We start from the raw sequence: 14,687 nt of genomic DNA on the forward strand, positions 1-14,687 counted from the left end.
CTAGCATCTAATTCAAGAATAAGTCATCACCGATCATCATGTCTTAATAATAAATTTCCAAGGAGATCGTATATCTAATTCAAAAATAAGTTTGCAGTCCTTGAATTGAAATTCGAAAAGAAGATTCCTTTCAAAGATTGTAACCTTTTCAATTTAATTTCAAACAGAAGATTACTGTGTCCATGTCTTGTAGCTATTTTTTGAGAATGCAATTATGTGCATGAGCAACTTTATTTATTTGATGTACACTCGTGCATACGATCGGGCTTGAAGCTTATAAATCACTGAATTCCTCTTCTACTGCCGATGCAAACCACCACTAGCCAACATCATTATTAAATTAAAAGATTAAAAGTTTTAAAATTAGATTAAATCTTGCAAAAAGATTTTCAAAAATTAATCTTGCCTTAGCATTTTCTTACTAAACATTTGGAAATATCAAATTTTACTTCTCTTTATCGTAAACAACTTGGAAAAAAGAAAAACTGAAACTGTTCTTCGCTTCTGCTCCCCTTTCCGCTTCTACTATCATCACCAAACGAAGCCTGTTTTTTCTAGTCAATGATTTATTGTCTTTTTTTCCCTTTGGTAGAAATTCAGAAGAGTCATTTACCACTTAGACTGTCAGATTTGACGACACAAATCACAGCTACTTCCCACAAAGCAAATGCCATCATATATCCGTGCCACAATATCAATCAAACTGAACCCCTGTGGCTAATTTATACTTAACATTCCCCACTAGAAATTTCCACTGCACATTTCCATCGTATTTTTCCTTCTAACCGAATGCAAAACTGTTAAAAGAACAAAAGAATACTTAAAATGCTTCACACTTACCGCGAGGCATCCAAGTTTTCTGATTTTAAATGAAATCAATTAAGAGACTCAAAATTGACTGAAAAAGTTCCACATAAACAAGGTAGCCTTCCAAATGTGACTTTGCCACGTGGTCTACTAATCAACAGATCCCGGTTTTGGTGGTCTATAAAGTGGAGGCAAGAATAGATCGTATATGTCCGAAATGGCATGCAAACACAGAGAGTTCGATCTAGGCTAAGGTAGTCGCTAAAAATAAACCACCTATAGGCCACATCAAATTCACAGGCAAGGGGATCCAATATAAACCACAAGCCAACACCAATCATAAACAGTAAACAAGCCATAAGACACGACTGTAAAACGAGTATCCAACTACGACAGAAAACAAACATCCCAGCTGAAATCAATGTTCTCTTTATCCACGGATGTGGCAGGCCCTAATCATCCAGAAGCCTCACTGCAAAGTGAAACAGCAAATCAGAACAGTCTAGCTATATATCAACCTGTGAACTACTACAATAGACATGGAAATAACTCACCTCTGCACCCTCACCTCCAGCTTTGGCAGCATCCAATTTTTGGGCTTCGTCTGCAAGAAAGGAAAATGATGTTAACAAGATTCGATATTTTCAGATACAAGGATAAGGAATTATCCAAAGAGGTTCTCCAATTCAATGGCACATCAAATGAAATAAATTTCCAAGCCACATGAGACTGATACTAGGGAGAATCTTCAATTCTCTTCTCAGACTTGAATGAAACTAATCCAATTTTAGAATCTGTTCCAGAAAGGAGGTTTTGTCTATAGGAAGCTAAGATGAGTGATCTCGTTAACTGTTCCAGGATGCACCAAAATATTACAAATCACAACAGGGATTCATGTTCAAGTCTGAAAAGGACAATCCTCACGAGTATCTTTATCGTGGTGGCTCTATCTATCCGCAGAATAAGGCAAAGAAGAAAATTCAAGTTTTGACACTAACGCAAAACTGGAAGGAGTATTGCCCAGATGCATTTATTATTTAAATGCATTCATTTAACTTAGCAGAGTAATAACTTTAATATTGACAAAGATAAACGTGAGAGTATCATATGCAAATTTGACATAGGCAATATTGACTTTATCTATTTCCTGCAAATGGCAAGTTCTGCCAGTTTTACAACTGCTGAAGAACATTGGAATCTTTATCCAGAAAAAGCACAGAAATATACAATAAGAACCTTGTCTATTTCATTTATTCTCACAGAATAATACTGCCAGTTAGCCACTTCTGAAAAATATCGCAAAAAGTTAAAATTCAGTGGTCCTATCATCAAGAAGTTGCAGGTCCACCTGGAACTAACATCTCATGTATAGGATTTAAAACATAGTTACATATCAATATAAAAGCAACAAATGTGCACCTACAACATAAAACTCAGAATACAGTATCTTAAATACATGTACATCAAATAACCAGAGGCCATGCACAAATAGACACATCTACTGGCTCCCAGGAAATGGTAAAAGGTCACAATATCAACAGCACATCTCTACTCTATTGCATCACGATGTCCACAACATAGGTTTATTCTTTGACATAACAAAGTTTCTTCTTGCTTGCTTGATCACATGATAGTTCCAATTTCACTTGCATTTATATCATGTGTTTAAAACTCGTGGAAATTCCAACACGAAACCAGATTTGACAATTTTGAAGTGCATATTCTTTCTCTGAGAGAAGGTGAGGACTTACTAAAAAGCGAAGTTCATTAGATAATAATGATTGATGATGCCAAGAATAAAAATATTAGTAGTTAAAAGAAAATTATTAAGGGACTGAAAAATTTCTGCTCCAATATTTATCAAGAATACTACATTACCTGCATCCTCCGGGATGTCAGAGGTCCAGAGTGTCAGATTGTCCCTAAGAAGTTGCATAATCAAGGTGCTATCTTTGTATGATTCCTCGTTCAAGGTATCAAGCTCGGAAATTGCTTCATCAAAGGCTTGCTTGGCGAGGTGGCATGCCCTGGAGGTACAGTTAAGTTAGCTGAAGAGTGATAAAGATACAATTCAATACCGATTAGATTCAACAAAAACAAAAATAAGCCAAACCTTTCAGGTGAGTTCAAAATCTCATAGTAGAAGACTGAAAAATTCAACGCCAAACCCAAGCGGATGGGATGTGTTGGGGGTAACTCTGCCTCAGCACTGGTGGTAGCCGTCTTCAAGCAAGTACCAGCAAAAATATAAGCACACAGATGCAGATAGGTAGATTAGTATGTGGATGAAGAGGGTGGATCAAGGTTTCACACTATGCGACAGCCAAAAATGGTTTCCAGAATCCATTAGACCACTCACGTGCGCTACCTAAACAAACTCCTGGCTCTTATAACTTAAGACAAGGCGGGCTTGAGTGGCTATGATTTCCAGAATAACTTAGATATTTCATTGTTATTTATTAGAGTGGAAAAATATTATTCACACTAAATAAAGAAAAGGCCTTCAATTTGCAGGAATTGATATGTTACGCTTCAGCAAAATAGAAGGCAAGAAACAAGAATAACAGCGAGATCAGAAGTCAGGAATTGCAAGTGCAATTTCATATTGAAAGAGACAAAAAAAAATTATATTAACACCAAATACTTATATTCTAATTCAACAGGGATTAAAATATAAGATGCGCTTTAAGCATCATTTCCTTTCCCTTGAATGAATCAAGAAATCCTTTCCTCCTTCTCATACACAAGAATTATGATATAGTCCTTCCAAGTAGAAGTCACACACCAACTCCTTAAGGGAAGGGCCAAATTGGGGGTCAAAAGTGTAGGCAACGCAAGCATAGACTTCCGTTATGCTTCCAATGCTCAGGTTGTTTCCCTATTACAGATGTGATATGAAACCATCCGACGGAAAGAATGAACCAAAATTGCCATGGAAGACAAGTATACTGGTCAAACATATATCACAAGCCCCGCAGCATATAAGAATCTAAGTTATCAATTTCAAGCATCCAGACATATATATATATATTGTTTTATCCATTCTTAGATTCAGTTTTCTAATAGATAGTCGAAGCAATATCACTTACAGCACACACACAAGCATAAGCCCTATAGACATCCTAAAGTTGACTGGGCTGAGGGAAAAAAGAAGGTTCAGACGTGTACATGAAAATGTTAATAAAAATACAAGTGAATTGTACCTCGTATGCTTTCAGTGACTGATCAGCAACCTCTTTCCTATCATTACCCGTCTTGAACTCAGCAAGATACCTATAGTAGTCCCCTTTCCTACAAACGTGAGAGAAAATCAATTCAGCACCAAGTATAAAGTTACAAACTCAAAATTGCAAAATAGAACAGACGGCGAAAGGCTCCTCACATCTTATAGTAGAACACTGTGGATTCACCAGCCGTGCACGAGGGAATCAGATGTTCATCAATGACAGTCATGATGTCACTACAAATATTGGTGAGCTCTGCCTCCACCTTCTGTCGATACTCCTTGATCCGCTTAGCATTCTGCTCGTTCCCTCTTGACTCTTCCTTCTGCTCAATTGATGACAAGATTCTCCATGAAGCTCTTCGGGACCCAATCACATTCTTGTACCCTACTGATAGCAAGTTCCTCTCTTCTACTGTCAATTCCACATCCATCTTGGCCACCTTTTTCATTGATTCAACCATCTCTGCAAAATCCATTTCAAAGGTTTTTGAACCAAAAGACAGATTTATTTTTCATTGTGTAAGATAAGTACAATGGCATTCCACAAAAACCAACTTTCAAATTAACTTTTGGGATCAAGCAAAGGCACCAGTAAGAAATTGCATGCCAGAGAACTTCAGAACAGTATTTGCTTCACAAGAATCAAGAATGTTTTAGCTTTACCATATGATCTATTCATAATTACATCTCTACCCTATTCACATTTTTGCCCATTATGCCATTCCCCAGAGAGGAAACAAATACAATAGATCAAAATGAGAAAACAAATGCACTGCGAACTACTCCGTCAACTCTACAAGGACCAAAAAATCAATTAAAGATAAGTAATAAAAACGAAGACAAAGGAATCAAAACGGCACAAGGAAAACGATGAGACTTCAAACACCACTGAGCTCAAAACCTCAGGTCAGTCACAAAGTCGGAAGGCACTGATGTAGAAATTTCAACTCCCAAACCTCCGAACCATAGCTACAGCAAGCAGCTATATCAGCTACCTAAAGTTCACTTCTTCAAGCTCCCCAAAATTAGCATGTAATCAAACAAAACGATAAGGCAACAAGATCCATACTGAAATACATCTATACAAACTATTACTCTGTCGATAAAGGAAAAGGGCTTACCGTCATAGCGCTCGGCCTGCTCGGCGAGTTTAGCGAGGTAAACGGCGGTCTCGCGATCTGCAGATGAAGCCATCGCCGATCCAAGTGACTGGAAAAATTCGTACTTTCTCTCTCTAGGTTCCGACGACTGCCGATTTATTGCGACTCGACAACGATTTCTACGGCAGGAAATGGAAAACAGGAGCAGTGTGAGGAGAGAGAAAAGTGGTTGAAAATATTTAGAGAAATCATTGATTGTCTGACCGGCTGGTATGTTCTGCTCTTTCCCTCCGGTTTCTTACGTTTTCAACTAAAGTCGTGGGACTTAGGCTCAATAAAATCGATTCTCTCAGCTGTGGCAACCCAAGCACGATTTCTAATCCAAATTAAAGTTAACCCTAATTTAATTGAAAATTCGTCAATTATCATATTAATATTTAAGGTAAATTACAAGAAGTTCCCAAAAGTTTATCATAATTATAAATATCATCTCGTTATTTGCATACGTACGTATATTCTTCTGAAATTATAAATATCTTAATAAACATCCTCTTATAACAGCTCATTGTAGAAAATATTTGAAATTTTAGGCGAGTATTTATAATTTAACAAATAATAAGAAATATTTATAATTAAAAAAAAATCTTTTGAAAGTTTATTGTAATTCACCTAATCTTTATGAAGTCTAACTATAATTAGGTCTTGAGCCTACTAAGTATGAGTACTTAAGGACACTGAGGCCAATTTATTGGTGAAGTTAAGGTTTCGTAATATGCTTTTATACATATCAATTACTTTACTTTTAAATTTTATAATTTAAAATTTAAATTTTTAAAAAAATTATATCCTTTTGAAATACAATTTTTCTGTGTCTCGAGATGGGGTACCAAATTAATTATCAAATAAAATAATATCACTCTCTAACACGGTTAAAAAGTATATTTCAAATTTGATATAGATCGAAAAAAAATATACAACTTAAAAAGATACCATCTAGGGAATAGTAGGAAGAACAAGTTTGAAAAAAAAAAATACACATACTAATGAGGTCCAGAGAAAATATTTTGACTTAGGAGATATTTTACGGGACAAATAATACGAGTTCTTACATGGGATAAAAGGTATGAACTCCAAAAAATCCCGTATGAAGTAGGATTATGAGAAAGATATTTGAGGAAAAGTATAATTTCGTACTTTTAGAGAGGGTCTAAATGTAATAAATTATTTTTTTAAAATTCTGTCGATATTTTATTCATACAAATTGGTAGGAGGATTTCGTTTCACCTTTTTATTTATGAATGTGAAAACGTCCCATTATATAGTTATAATTTTTGGAGTTTACGTATATTACCGACAAAATTAACGTTTTTTTTTTGTGTTATTGATATGTATCTTGACATTTAATGTGGGACAATTTCTTAAAGGTTGTATCAAGATTTAATATTCCCGTCTCTATTATAATAGAAGATTTGTTAAGATTCGTGTCTTTTTATTCAGGTCGTTTCGATTTGATCAAAACTTTATAAGTATGTATGGATTCACTGTAACCAACCAATCATTTTTAAATTTATTATTTACGTGAAATTATATAATAAGAATAAAAACCCGTCCTTTATACCCCATATACAACTTTTGTTATCCTAATATTTCTTACAACCTTAAATATTTCTTCTTTACGACCCGTCTAACTTAGTATTCGAGGGCTATACCCAAGACCTTTTCAGTAGCTTTTTACTATTTTCTATCTTGTAAATCTTCATTCAAGTATATTTGATGAATTTCAAAAAAAATATTTAAATACTAATGATGTAAACAAAATCCCAAGCTAAAAATAATGACATCAATATTGTTGATGGCAAAGATGCTATAAATAATAACAATAATGTGGGATAATTACACTTTTCTCCTGTGTGTTTGATATAATTACATGCAACTCTCCATGATTTGGAAAATTACATCTAACACATTCGAAGTTTGCTTTCGTCTAACAAATAAGTTTTTTTGTTAGACAAAATTCACCAAATTTGTTGATATTAACAAAACCCTTGAATGAAAATTGATATGTGCCATCAATTAACTTATTGCAGGTCAAATAATTTTTTTCGACTAAACTATCGATATAACCGTGAAGATTCAAATGTATTAATGCATAAATATGTATAAAGGTAATTTGATCATAAAAATATTTATTTGACTTGTAATAAATCAGTAATCAATCAGAAGTAAATATAGTTTTTTCTCATATTTTTTAATAATATCATCAAATTTGATGAATTTTGACTAATGGAGGTATTTATTTGTTAGACATAAGCAAATCTCAGAGATGTTAGATGTAATTTCCCAAATCATAGAGAGTTTACGTTTAATTACACCAAACTTAAAAAAAAAAAGTGTAATAATAATAATAATAGATCTACCAAGAAATCAAGTAAATAAATAATTAGTATAAAAGTAGACAAAAGATCTACCCAGAAAAATGACAATTAAAATAATGGACACACCAAAATATTTAAAAAAATTTGGCAACAATAATGTGAGTTATATAGTATTAATTTAATTATTAGGTGAGTGATGTTTATTTTTCTTGGAGGAGCCATACAAGCTTGTCTCATGTCTTGTCTCCCCCTTCTTCACTTGTTACATTTCTTCTTGTCTGCCCAATGACTATGATCAGTTACTTCTAGGCCTCTGTTGCCTAAGGAAAAGGGTTAAATATAATTATCACTTATAAAGTTTTCATCCTACATCAATTATCCTCTTAAAATATTAAAATTTTCGAGAATCTCCTCGACTTTTATTTTTAAGTTTGAAAAGTTATTAATACCCTTATAAAAAATTTGCTTTGTAAAAAAAATAAAAAAATATAATGTCAAAATTACAATTTATTTTATTTTAGTTTCGCTTGTTTATCGAACTGTTTTTATTTTGTAATGTTAAAGTATCTGTCGCTCATTTTTTTTAAATTTTACTTATTTGTCAAATCAAGTTAAAAATAAACTTATACATATATTAATTCAATATTTTTTTATAGTTCAACAGCTCTTTTGGTTTTATTAATTGAATATTTGTTTTAGTAAATATGTAAAGATATACGCATATATAAATTTATTTTTAATTTGATTTTATAAGCAACTGAAACTAAAATAAAAAACGTACTTATGTATATAATAATGCTGTTAAGTCATCAAGCACCAGTGGTCTAGTGGTAGAATAGTACCCTGCCACGGTACAGACCCGGGTTCGATTCCCGGCTTGGTGCAAAGTATCTCAGGTAGCTGTGATGACATCTGCGCCCACAGAGACGGTTGGGTCTGTCTCCTCGTTCCGAAATTCGGATGAAAATGCGGCGTTGCTGAGCTTTACCTGTTTACTTGTTTTTTGTTTTTTTTTTAAATTATGTATGTATTCAATTATAATCACATATATATATATATTTATATTTAAAGAAAGTTGCAATTACATATTTATGTAAAATTCTATATATACATATTTTTAAAATTTTAGCTCTCTAACTTTTTTGGTTAAATGTTGAATCAAATAATAGTACAATAACTGGAAAATGTTAAGAGGCAAATATGGATTGATCTCTTTCATTCATGAATTGATGCTAATTTTTTTTTTTTTTTTGGTTATTCCTTGTATGAATTAAGAAGGGGCATTTCGTTAAATTTATTTAATTGGATAAAATAAAAAAAATAAATTAAAGAATTGATTGAAAGTAATAAAATAAATTTAATTTTAAGTGTATATGAATAGAAAAACAGTTTATTCAGTTCATATCTTATCTATCAAAGATAATTACTCTGAAACCTTAGGATTTAATAAATAGTATAGATATAAATTGAGTGTGAAACTATGAAAAAAGAAAATATTAAAATATTAAAATATTAATAGTAGGATTTTATTCATTATATTAACATGGCATGATCTATGTCGTTTGATATTTTCATATTCAATTCATATAAAAAAAAAAATTCCCTCAATGAATACGGTGATGCAACATGAGGATAATCCAGTTCATGTTTATTATGTGTGTAGTTTGATCCCTCCTAATCAAAGGTACTTAAAACTTAATTACGATGGAGCATCTAAAGGAAACTCAAAGGATGAGGTGGAGGTGGCTCTTTCAAAAACCAGACGAGGTTTGGGTGATCCGACGAACACTTATGTTAAATGGGCTGCATTGAGTTTGGAGCTGGTAAGGGAAAGACCATATATTAAAAAATATATATTTGTTTATACATATTTGATCCGCTTCAGAATTTCAGCCTTGAGCAATAATCTTGATCGTCTGATGTTCTTCAGACGGATCTAAAACCTGAAGCACAAAAGATTAGACTAGTCGGGTTTGTCCCTGATAAGAACACTCCGACGCCCAAGTTAGATTATGTTCTAAACGGAGATAGGTAGTAATAGAATAATGGGAGTGTTTAGAATTTCATTACCTTTCTCAGTAATCATTCCTCATATTTATAAAGCGACTTCGTATACTTAAGGTAAATACACATGTTTCAGATCTCATGCTTTTCTTTTAGATCAAACGATTCTACGTTGATCAAGCCTTCAGAACGCACAGCAGATATGTCTCCTTGATCTAGGGCATAATCCCTGTCATTAAACTTTTTACCTTATGAAGAATACTTGTCATAAAATATGATCTTCCTTGAAATCCTCTTTTCACCTTTAATCAGGGGATACTCTTGCCTTAATGATAACTTTCCATTATCAATATTCTTTTAAAAATATATTGATTTGATATCACAGTTCAATATAAAATGCAATTTCATTAACTAATTCAAATAATTGTAAAACTCAAATGATTTATAATAATTAAATAGACCATAATAAAAAATGTGTTATCCCTTTAACTTATAAATTGGGCTTTCATCCCAATGAACAAAATGTACATATTCTTAGGTTCCAAATCATGAAAATTATTAATGGAATGATAAACTATAAAGCATTGACTATGGCTAATTGGTAGAAGATTCTACACTACTTTAAATTCAATAAAAATTAAATAAATGGATATGTGTATTCTAAAATTCCCATGTATTTGGGTAAGATTCAATACCCTATTTATAAATTTTTAGTAAATTAATTAACTAGATTTACTTAATATTTAAAAAAATTAAACTTTTGTTTCAGAAAATATTCAATTAATATTTTTTGTATATTGATACTCTGATCATTTTTGGCAACTTCAAATTAACTTTTAAGTAAATGTTAATTACACTTAGATCTCCTTTAAAAATACAAAATTATAATTTTCATAATGAAGTTCTAAAAAATTATACTTACACCTTCTAGAACTCACCGTATACACCCGACCCCCTTTTGTTATGGTTTGGACAACAAATGCATACGTTAGCAAAAAAATAGCTTAATTTTTTTTATTTTACCCTGCATTTAGCATTCCTATGTAACGATTTGATACTTATAAAAAAAACATAATAATATTAGATGGATCAATGTTTGAGTCAAGTACATATATATATATATATATATATATATTAAGAAATTTAGGATTCGGAACATTTTCAGAACACTTTGTAAAATCAATGCTCTTGCTTTTGTTAAGAGGGTTCCGAAATATTATTTGATCCACTTAAATCTGTAGTATTGTGATTCGAGGTAGATGTGCCATTATATTACAAGAGACAATTGCAATTGAGTTGTTACCGCTGATGCAAAATAATTTTATTTTAAATATAAAAAATTCGATTATCGCATTCATCATTTTGTTAATATATAATTACTGTGTCAAAATTTTGAACACTTTTATCAATAAATGGAAGGAAAGCATCTCTACAGTGTTAGTATGTAAGCTGAAAATTCATTTATTTGGCTCATGAAGACTGAAGAATGAAGGTTGATTTGTGTGTGTTATATATTGAACAATCCAAAACATTCAGATTACCAATTGGTAGAGAGGTAGAACATATACCAACAAGCACCAGTGGTCTAGTGGTAGAATAGTACCCTGCCACGGTACAGACCCGGGTTCGATTCCCGGCTGGTGCAACCTCAATTATTCAGGCAGCTGTGATGACGATTGCGCCAGTAGCGACGGTTGGGTCCGTCGCCTTCGTCTGATGCTCGGATGCAAATTTGGCGCTGCTGAGCTTTCTGGGTGGGTTGACTCTTTCTTTTTTATATGCACCAAAATGTAGACGTATACATTGTGAGTTATGTGAATTTAGGAAAGTTTTTATAGCTCGTACAGTCATTTCACTTATAAAATTAAGTACATTTTGAATTTCACTTGTTTTAGATACATAAGATAAATTTTTACCAAAATAAATATTTTAAAAAATTGCGAGTAAAAGTTTATATACCAAAAAATTAAAAATATTTAAGACAGTTGTCGGATTATTTGATAGAGAAAGAGAACAGATCTAACTTTTACAATATGAAGTCTATTTATTAGTATCATCTACTAAATATAAATAGTTATGTATGTATTTAATAATATGTGATATGATGTTAGATATTATTAAAAATACACACACACATATGTATGTATATATTCATAATAGAAAAGTTTGCGAAACAATTTTAAGTTAAGTAAGAAAAGTGAATATATAAGATAAAAAGAAAAGTTTTATATTAAATTTAATAATGAAATATGATTTTTATTTTTTTTATTGAAACTGATATGATAATTTAAAGAGATAAACTAGTGATTAATATGAATTAAATATATAATAATTTAAATATTTTCATTAATTTAATTATTTATAAAATTTAATATGCTGAAAAATCTTGCATTAATTTGACTTATGACATAAATATGCAACTTAGTACATTTCTATTATATATCTAGTATTAATTTAGTAGGAACATAATTGGAAAAGATGCAGAAAATATTGATTAATTTGTATAAACACTCATTATACAAATTTTTGTACATTTAAATATTTATTCTAAAAATAATATGAAATATGGAAAAGATAGTAACTTTAAAGGTATATTAATTTTATTCTTATAAGTAAGATTGTGCAAAAGTCATAAAGTTCTTATACTGAATTAATTATTTAAGAAAATTGATTGCAATAGTATATATAAATATTAAGGTCATGTTTACTTCTTGTTATAAAAGGTGATATCTTTATAGACTCTAATAGTCATTTGTTTATTTATTTTTTCGCCAGCCCGTTACAACTTGGGCTGCCCCGATATTAAAGCCAATTTTTGATAATTTTCTGTTGATTGGATACTCACCAACATGGGCCATTTTTCCCTTTTTAGTAACTTCCGTTTTGGTCCTTGAAGGTAGGATGAAATGTTCAAATTGCCCTCGTTTTTTATTGTTATTATACCTGGTGACTCGTCAGGTGGATTTAATGCACTTGACACAAGATTGCGAAACTACTCAACACAACTTTTGTACCCCAACATTTCGCTCACAACAGAAGGCAAACTCCAAGAACAGGTAAAAATGACTTTTTCCAGTATTATGCTGAGAGCTGATTACTATGTTTGGATTTATGTTGTCACATTTTTCGAAAAAAGATAAAACACACCCAATGTTTATTTTTGTGTTTTTACACCTTATTTGTGTGTTTTTTTTATTTTTCAACTTTCTGTATATAATATATATATTTATATATAATATAAAAGAGACATGATTTAACAACAAACAGTGATTTTTGTCTTCCAAATCCCAACATCAAATCTACACCACTTATTTTAAAATATTTAAAATTACCTCAAAACACAAAAACACACCATCTATCTTCAATACACACTTGTCTCTATTTTTTTTTCTCTCCATCTCCAAAACACAAAATAAAATACTCAAAATACAAATCCAAACATTATGGATCTATCTTTTGTTTTTTGATCTGTTAGCCTTAATTTGTTCTCTTTCTTTCTTTACTTTCCATGGAAATTTTCATTGATTTTGCTGAAACTGTTTCTTGGTAGAGTTGTGGTTTTGAAGTATGGAGAAAGAGAAAACAAATGTTTATCCACCTGATACTATTTTTTAGGACTTCTTAAAAACAGTAGAATCTGAAACGAGTTCACTGAAAGTAAGTACTTCAGAATCGAAAGCAGGCAAGAAGGAAGGGAGCACAACAGGCAATGAAGCTCCGCGGCGGAAGGCAACAGGGCTAGGTAAAGCAAAATAAAGAAAAGGGGCAGAGAAGGTGAAGGAGAGATGAGTCATTTGACTGACTAGACACACCAATTTTGTCCTATTCGGAGTTATAAATGTTATTGCACACACAATCACTTAAATAATACAAGGCAAGTAAACACAAAATCATTTGATTGACAATACCTTTAGTTAGTAAATAAATTACTAAATAGTCAATTTGAAATCAATCAAATACACAACACAAGTTAATATTTTGCCACTTGATCCCATCACAAGAAGTAAACATGGCCTAAAAGTACAAGGTTTAAGAAGTGTAGCATATTATTATTATTATCATTGTTATTGTTAATCATAATACAATTTAATTTGCTAAATACAAAGTTAAACTCCGCCGCGATATAGACCCATATTTTATTCCCAGTGGTGCAACTCAATGATTCCAGGTAGCTGTGATAATGACTATGCCCAATGTACAGCTGCAGTTTGTCGCATCCTTCTGAAGTTCAGATAAAAATGAAGCGTTGCTAAGCTTTTCTCTTCACATGTTTTTTAGGATAAATTGCATCGGGCTCCCATCAACTCTGATAATTATAAATATTGCTTGTTATTTGAAATATTTAAAAAAATTAACAATATTCGTTTTATTGTAACGATTGTCTAATATTTAACCCAATATGTTAGTCATCGTTATATTTTTATCTTTTTTTAACTGATCAAAATATCTTGTGGACTATAAATTAATTTTACCTATTTTTTAGAATTTTTTTTTAAAACAATCATGTATTATAAATTAACAATCCTGAAAACATCAACAGGCACCAGTGGTCTAGTGGTAGAATAGTACCCTGCCACGGTACAGACCCGGGTTCGATTCCCGGCTGGTGCAAATATCTGAGGTAGCTGTGACGATGACTGCGCCCACAGAGACGGTTGGGTCCGTCCTTCCTCCGAACTTCGGATGAAAATGCGGCGTTGCTGAGCTTTTACCCTGTTCATACTTTTTTCAATCCTCCAGGGATGGATTTTCCTTTGGCCGGCGGCATATCAGGGAATGTGTTGCTCATTGCATTTATACCATATCAAAAAGAGTAATATGTCTGTTTAATTATATTACAATTACATATTTATGAAAGATTCTATATATTTCTTTTTAAGTTTAGCTCTGTAACTTTTCTGATTAAATTTTCAATAAAAATGAATATTACAGTAATTGTAAAATAAATTTGATACAAAAAATTAATTTTTTCATCATAAAAAAATTATTCACTATAGCTAACTTCCATAGTAAAAACATTTGCCTTTTAGTCCTGACAAATATTTTTGCCGTTCTCCCAAAAATTATATATACCCAACAACAGCTGCATGGTCATGGTTATGGTCAGTAGCTTTTTCCTACTGTTATTTATTATGAACAATACCAATTAGCTATAGTTAAATGTTATATTTCTTG

The 14,687-nt window shown here is 31.7% G+C and overlaps 1 protein-coding gene and 6 non-coding genes across 7 annotated transcripts; 6 read left to right on the top strand and 1 right to left on the bottom strand.

The window, feature by feature from the left end:
- Nucleotides 1-894: 894 nt before the first annotated feature.
- LOC105178438 (general regulatory factor 9) lies at nt 895-5,367 on the bottom strand. Its single transcript, XM_011101902.3, has 7 exons — nt 5,155-5,367; nt 4,190-4,496; nt 4,011-4,098; nt 2,921-3,030; nt 2,686-2,834; nt 1,362-1,411; nt 895-1,279 (listed from the first exon to the last, which is right to left on the bottom strand). The coding sequence occupies exons 1-7, from the start codon at nt 5,225-5,227 to the stop codon at nt 1,277-1,279; spliced, it is 780 nt and encodes a 259-aa protein (XP_011100204.1). The 5' UTR covers nt 5,228-5,367; the 3' UTR covers nt 895-1,276.
- Nucleotides 5,368-8,321: 2,954 nt separating this feature from the next.
- Nucleotides 8,322-8,393, top strand: TRNAG-GCC (transfer RNA glycine (anticodon GCC)). The gene has a single exon. It is a non-coding gene; the product is annotated as a tRNA-Gly (tRNA).
- A 12-nt stretch (nt 8,394-8,405) lies between these two features.
- On the top strand, nt 8,406-8,493 carry LOC148784846 (small nucleolar RNA snoR114). Its single transcript, XR_016063462.1, has one exon. It is a non-coding gene; the product is annotated as a small nucleolar RNA snoR114 (small nucleolar RNA).
- Nucleotides 8,494-11,086: 2,593 nt separating this feature from the next.
- TRNAG-GCC (transfer RNA glycine (anticodon GCC)) lies at nt 11,087-11,157 on the top strand. Its single transcript has one exon. It is a non-coding gene; the product is annotated as a tRNA-Gly (tRNA).
- A 16-nt stretch (nt 11,158-11,173) lies between these two features.
- Nucleotides 11,174-11,261, top strand: LOC148784847 (small nucleolar RNA snoR114). Its single transcript, XR_016063459.1, has one exon. It is a non-coding gene; the product is annotated as a small nucleolar RNA snoR114 (small nucleolar RNA).
- Nucleotides 11,262-14,052: 2,791 nt separating this feature from the next.
- Nucleotides 14,053-14,123, top strand: TRNAG-GCC (transfer RNA glycine (anticodon GCC)). Its single transcript has one exon. It is a non-coding gene; the product is annotated as a tRNA-Gly (tRNA).
- Nucleotides 14,124-14,134: 11 nt separating this feature from the next.
- LOC148784848 (small nucleolar RNA snoR114) lies at nt 14,135-14,220 on the top strand. The gene has a single exon (XR_016063463.1). It is a non-coding gene; the product is annotated as a small nucleolar RNA snoR114 (small nucleolar RNA).
- Nucleotides 14,221-14,687: the final 467 nt, after the last annotated feature.

The sequence above is a fragment of the Sesamum indicum genome, linkage group LG12, assembly GCF_026168435.1.
Source record: "Sesamum indicum cultivar Baizhima isolate 11 linkage group LG12, ASM2616843v1, whole genome shotgun sequence".
Lineage (NCBI taxonomy): Eukaryota > Viridiplantae > Streptophyta > Magnoliopsida > Lamiales > Pedaliaceae > Sesamum > Sesamum indicum.

What these genes read in the sequence shown, in the direction of transcription:
- LOC105178438 (XM_011101902.3), bottom strand. Translation starts at nt 5,227, where the DNA reads ATGGCTTCATCTGCAGATCGCGAGACCGCCGTTTACCTCGCTAAACTC. An exon ending in GCAGGCCGAGCGCTATGACG is followed by an intron (nt 4,497 to 5,154) that starts GTAAGCCCTTTT and finishes TGGATTTTGCAG; the next exon opens with AGATGGTTGAATCAATGAAA. An exon ending in ACAGTGTTCTACTATAAGAT is followed by an intron (nt 4,099 to 4,189) that starts GTGAGGAGCCTT and finishes TCACGTTTGTAG; the next exon opens with GAAAGGGGACTACTATAGGT.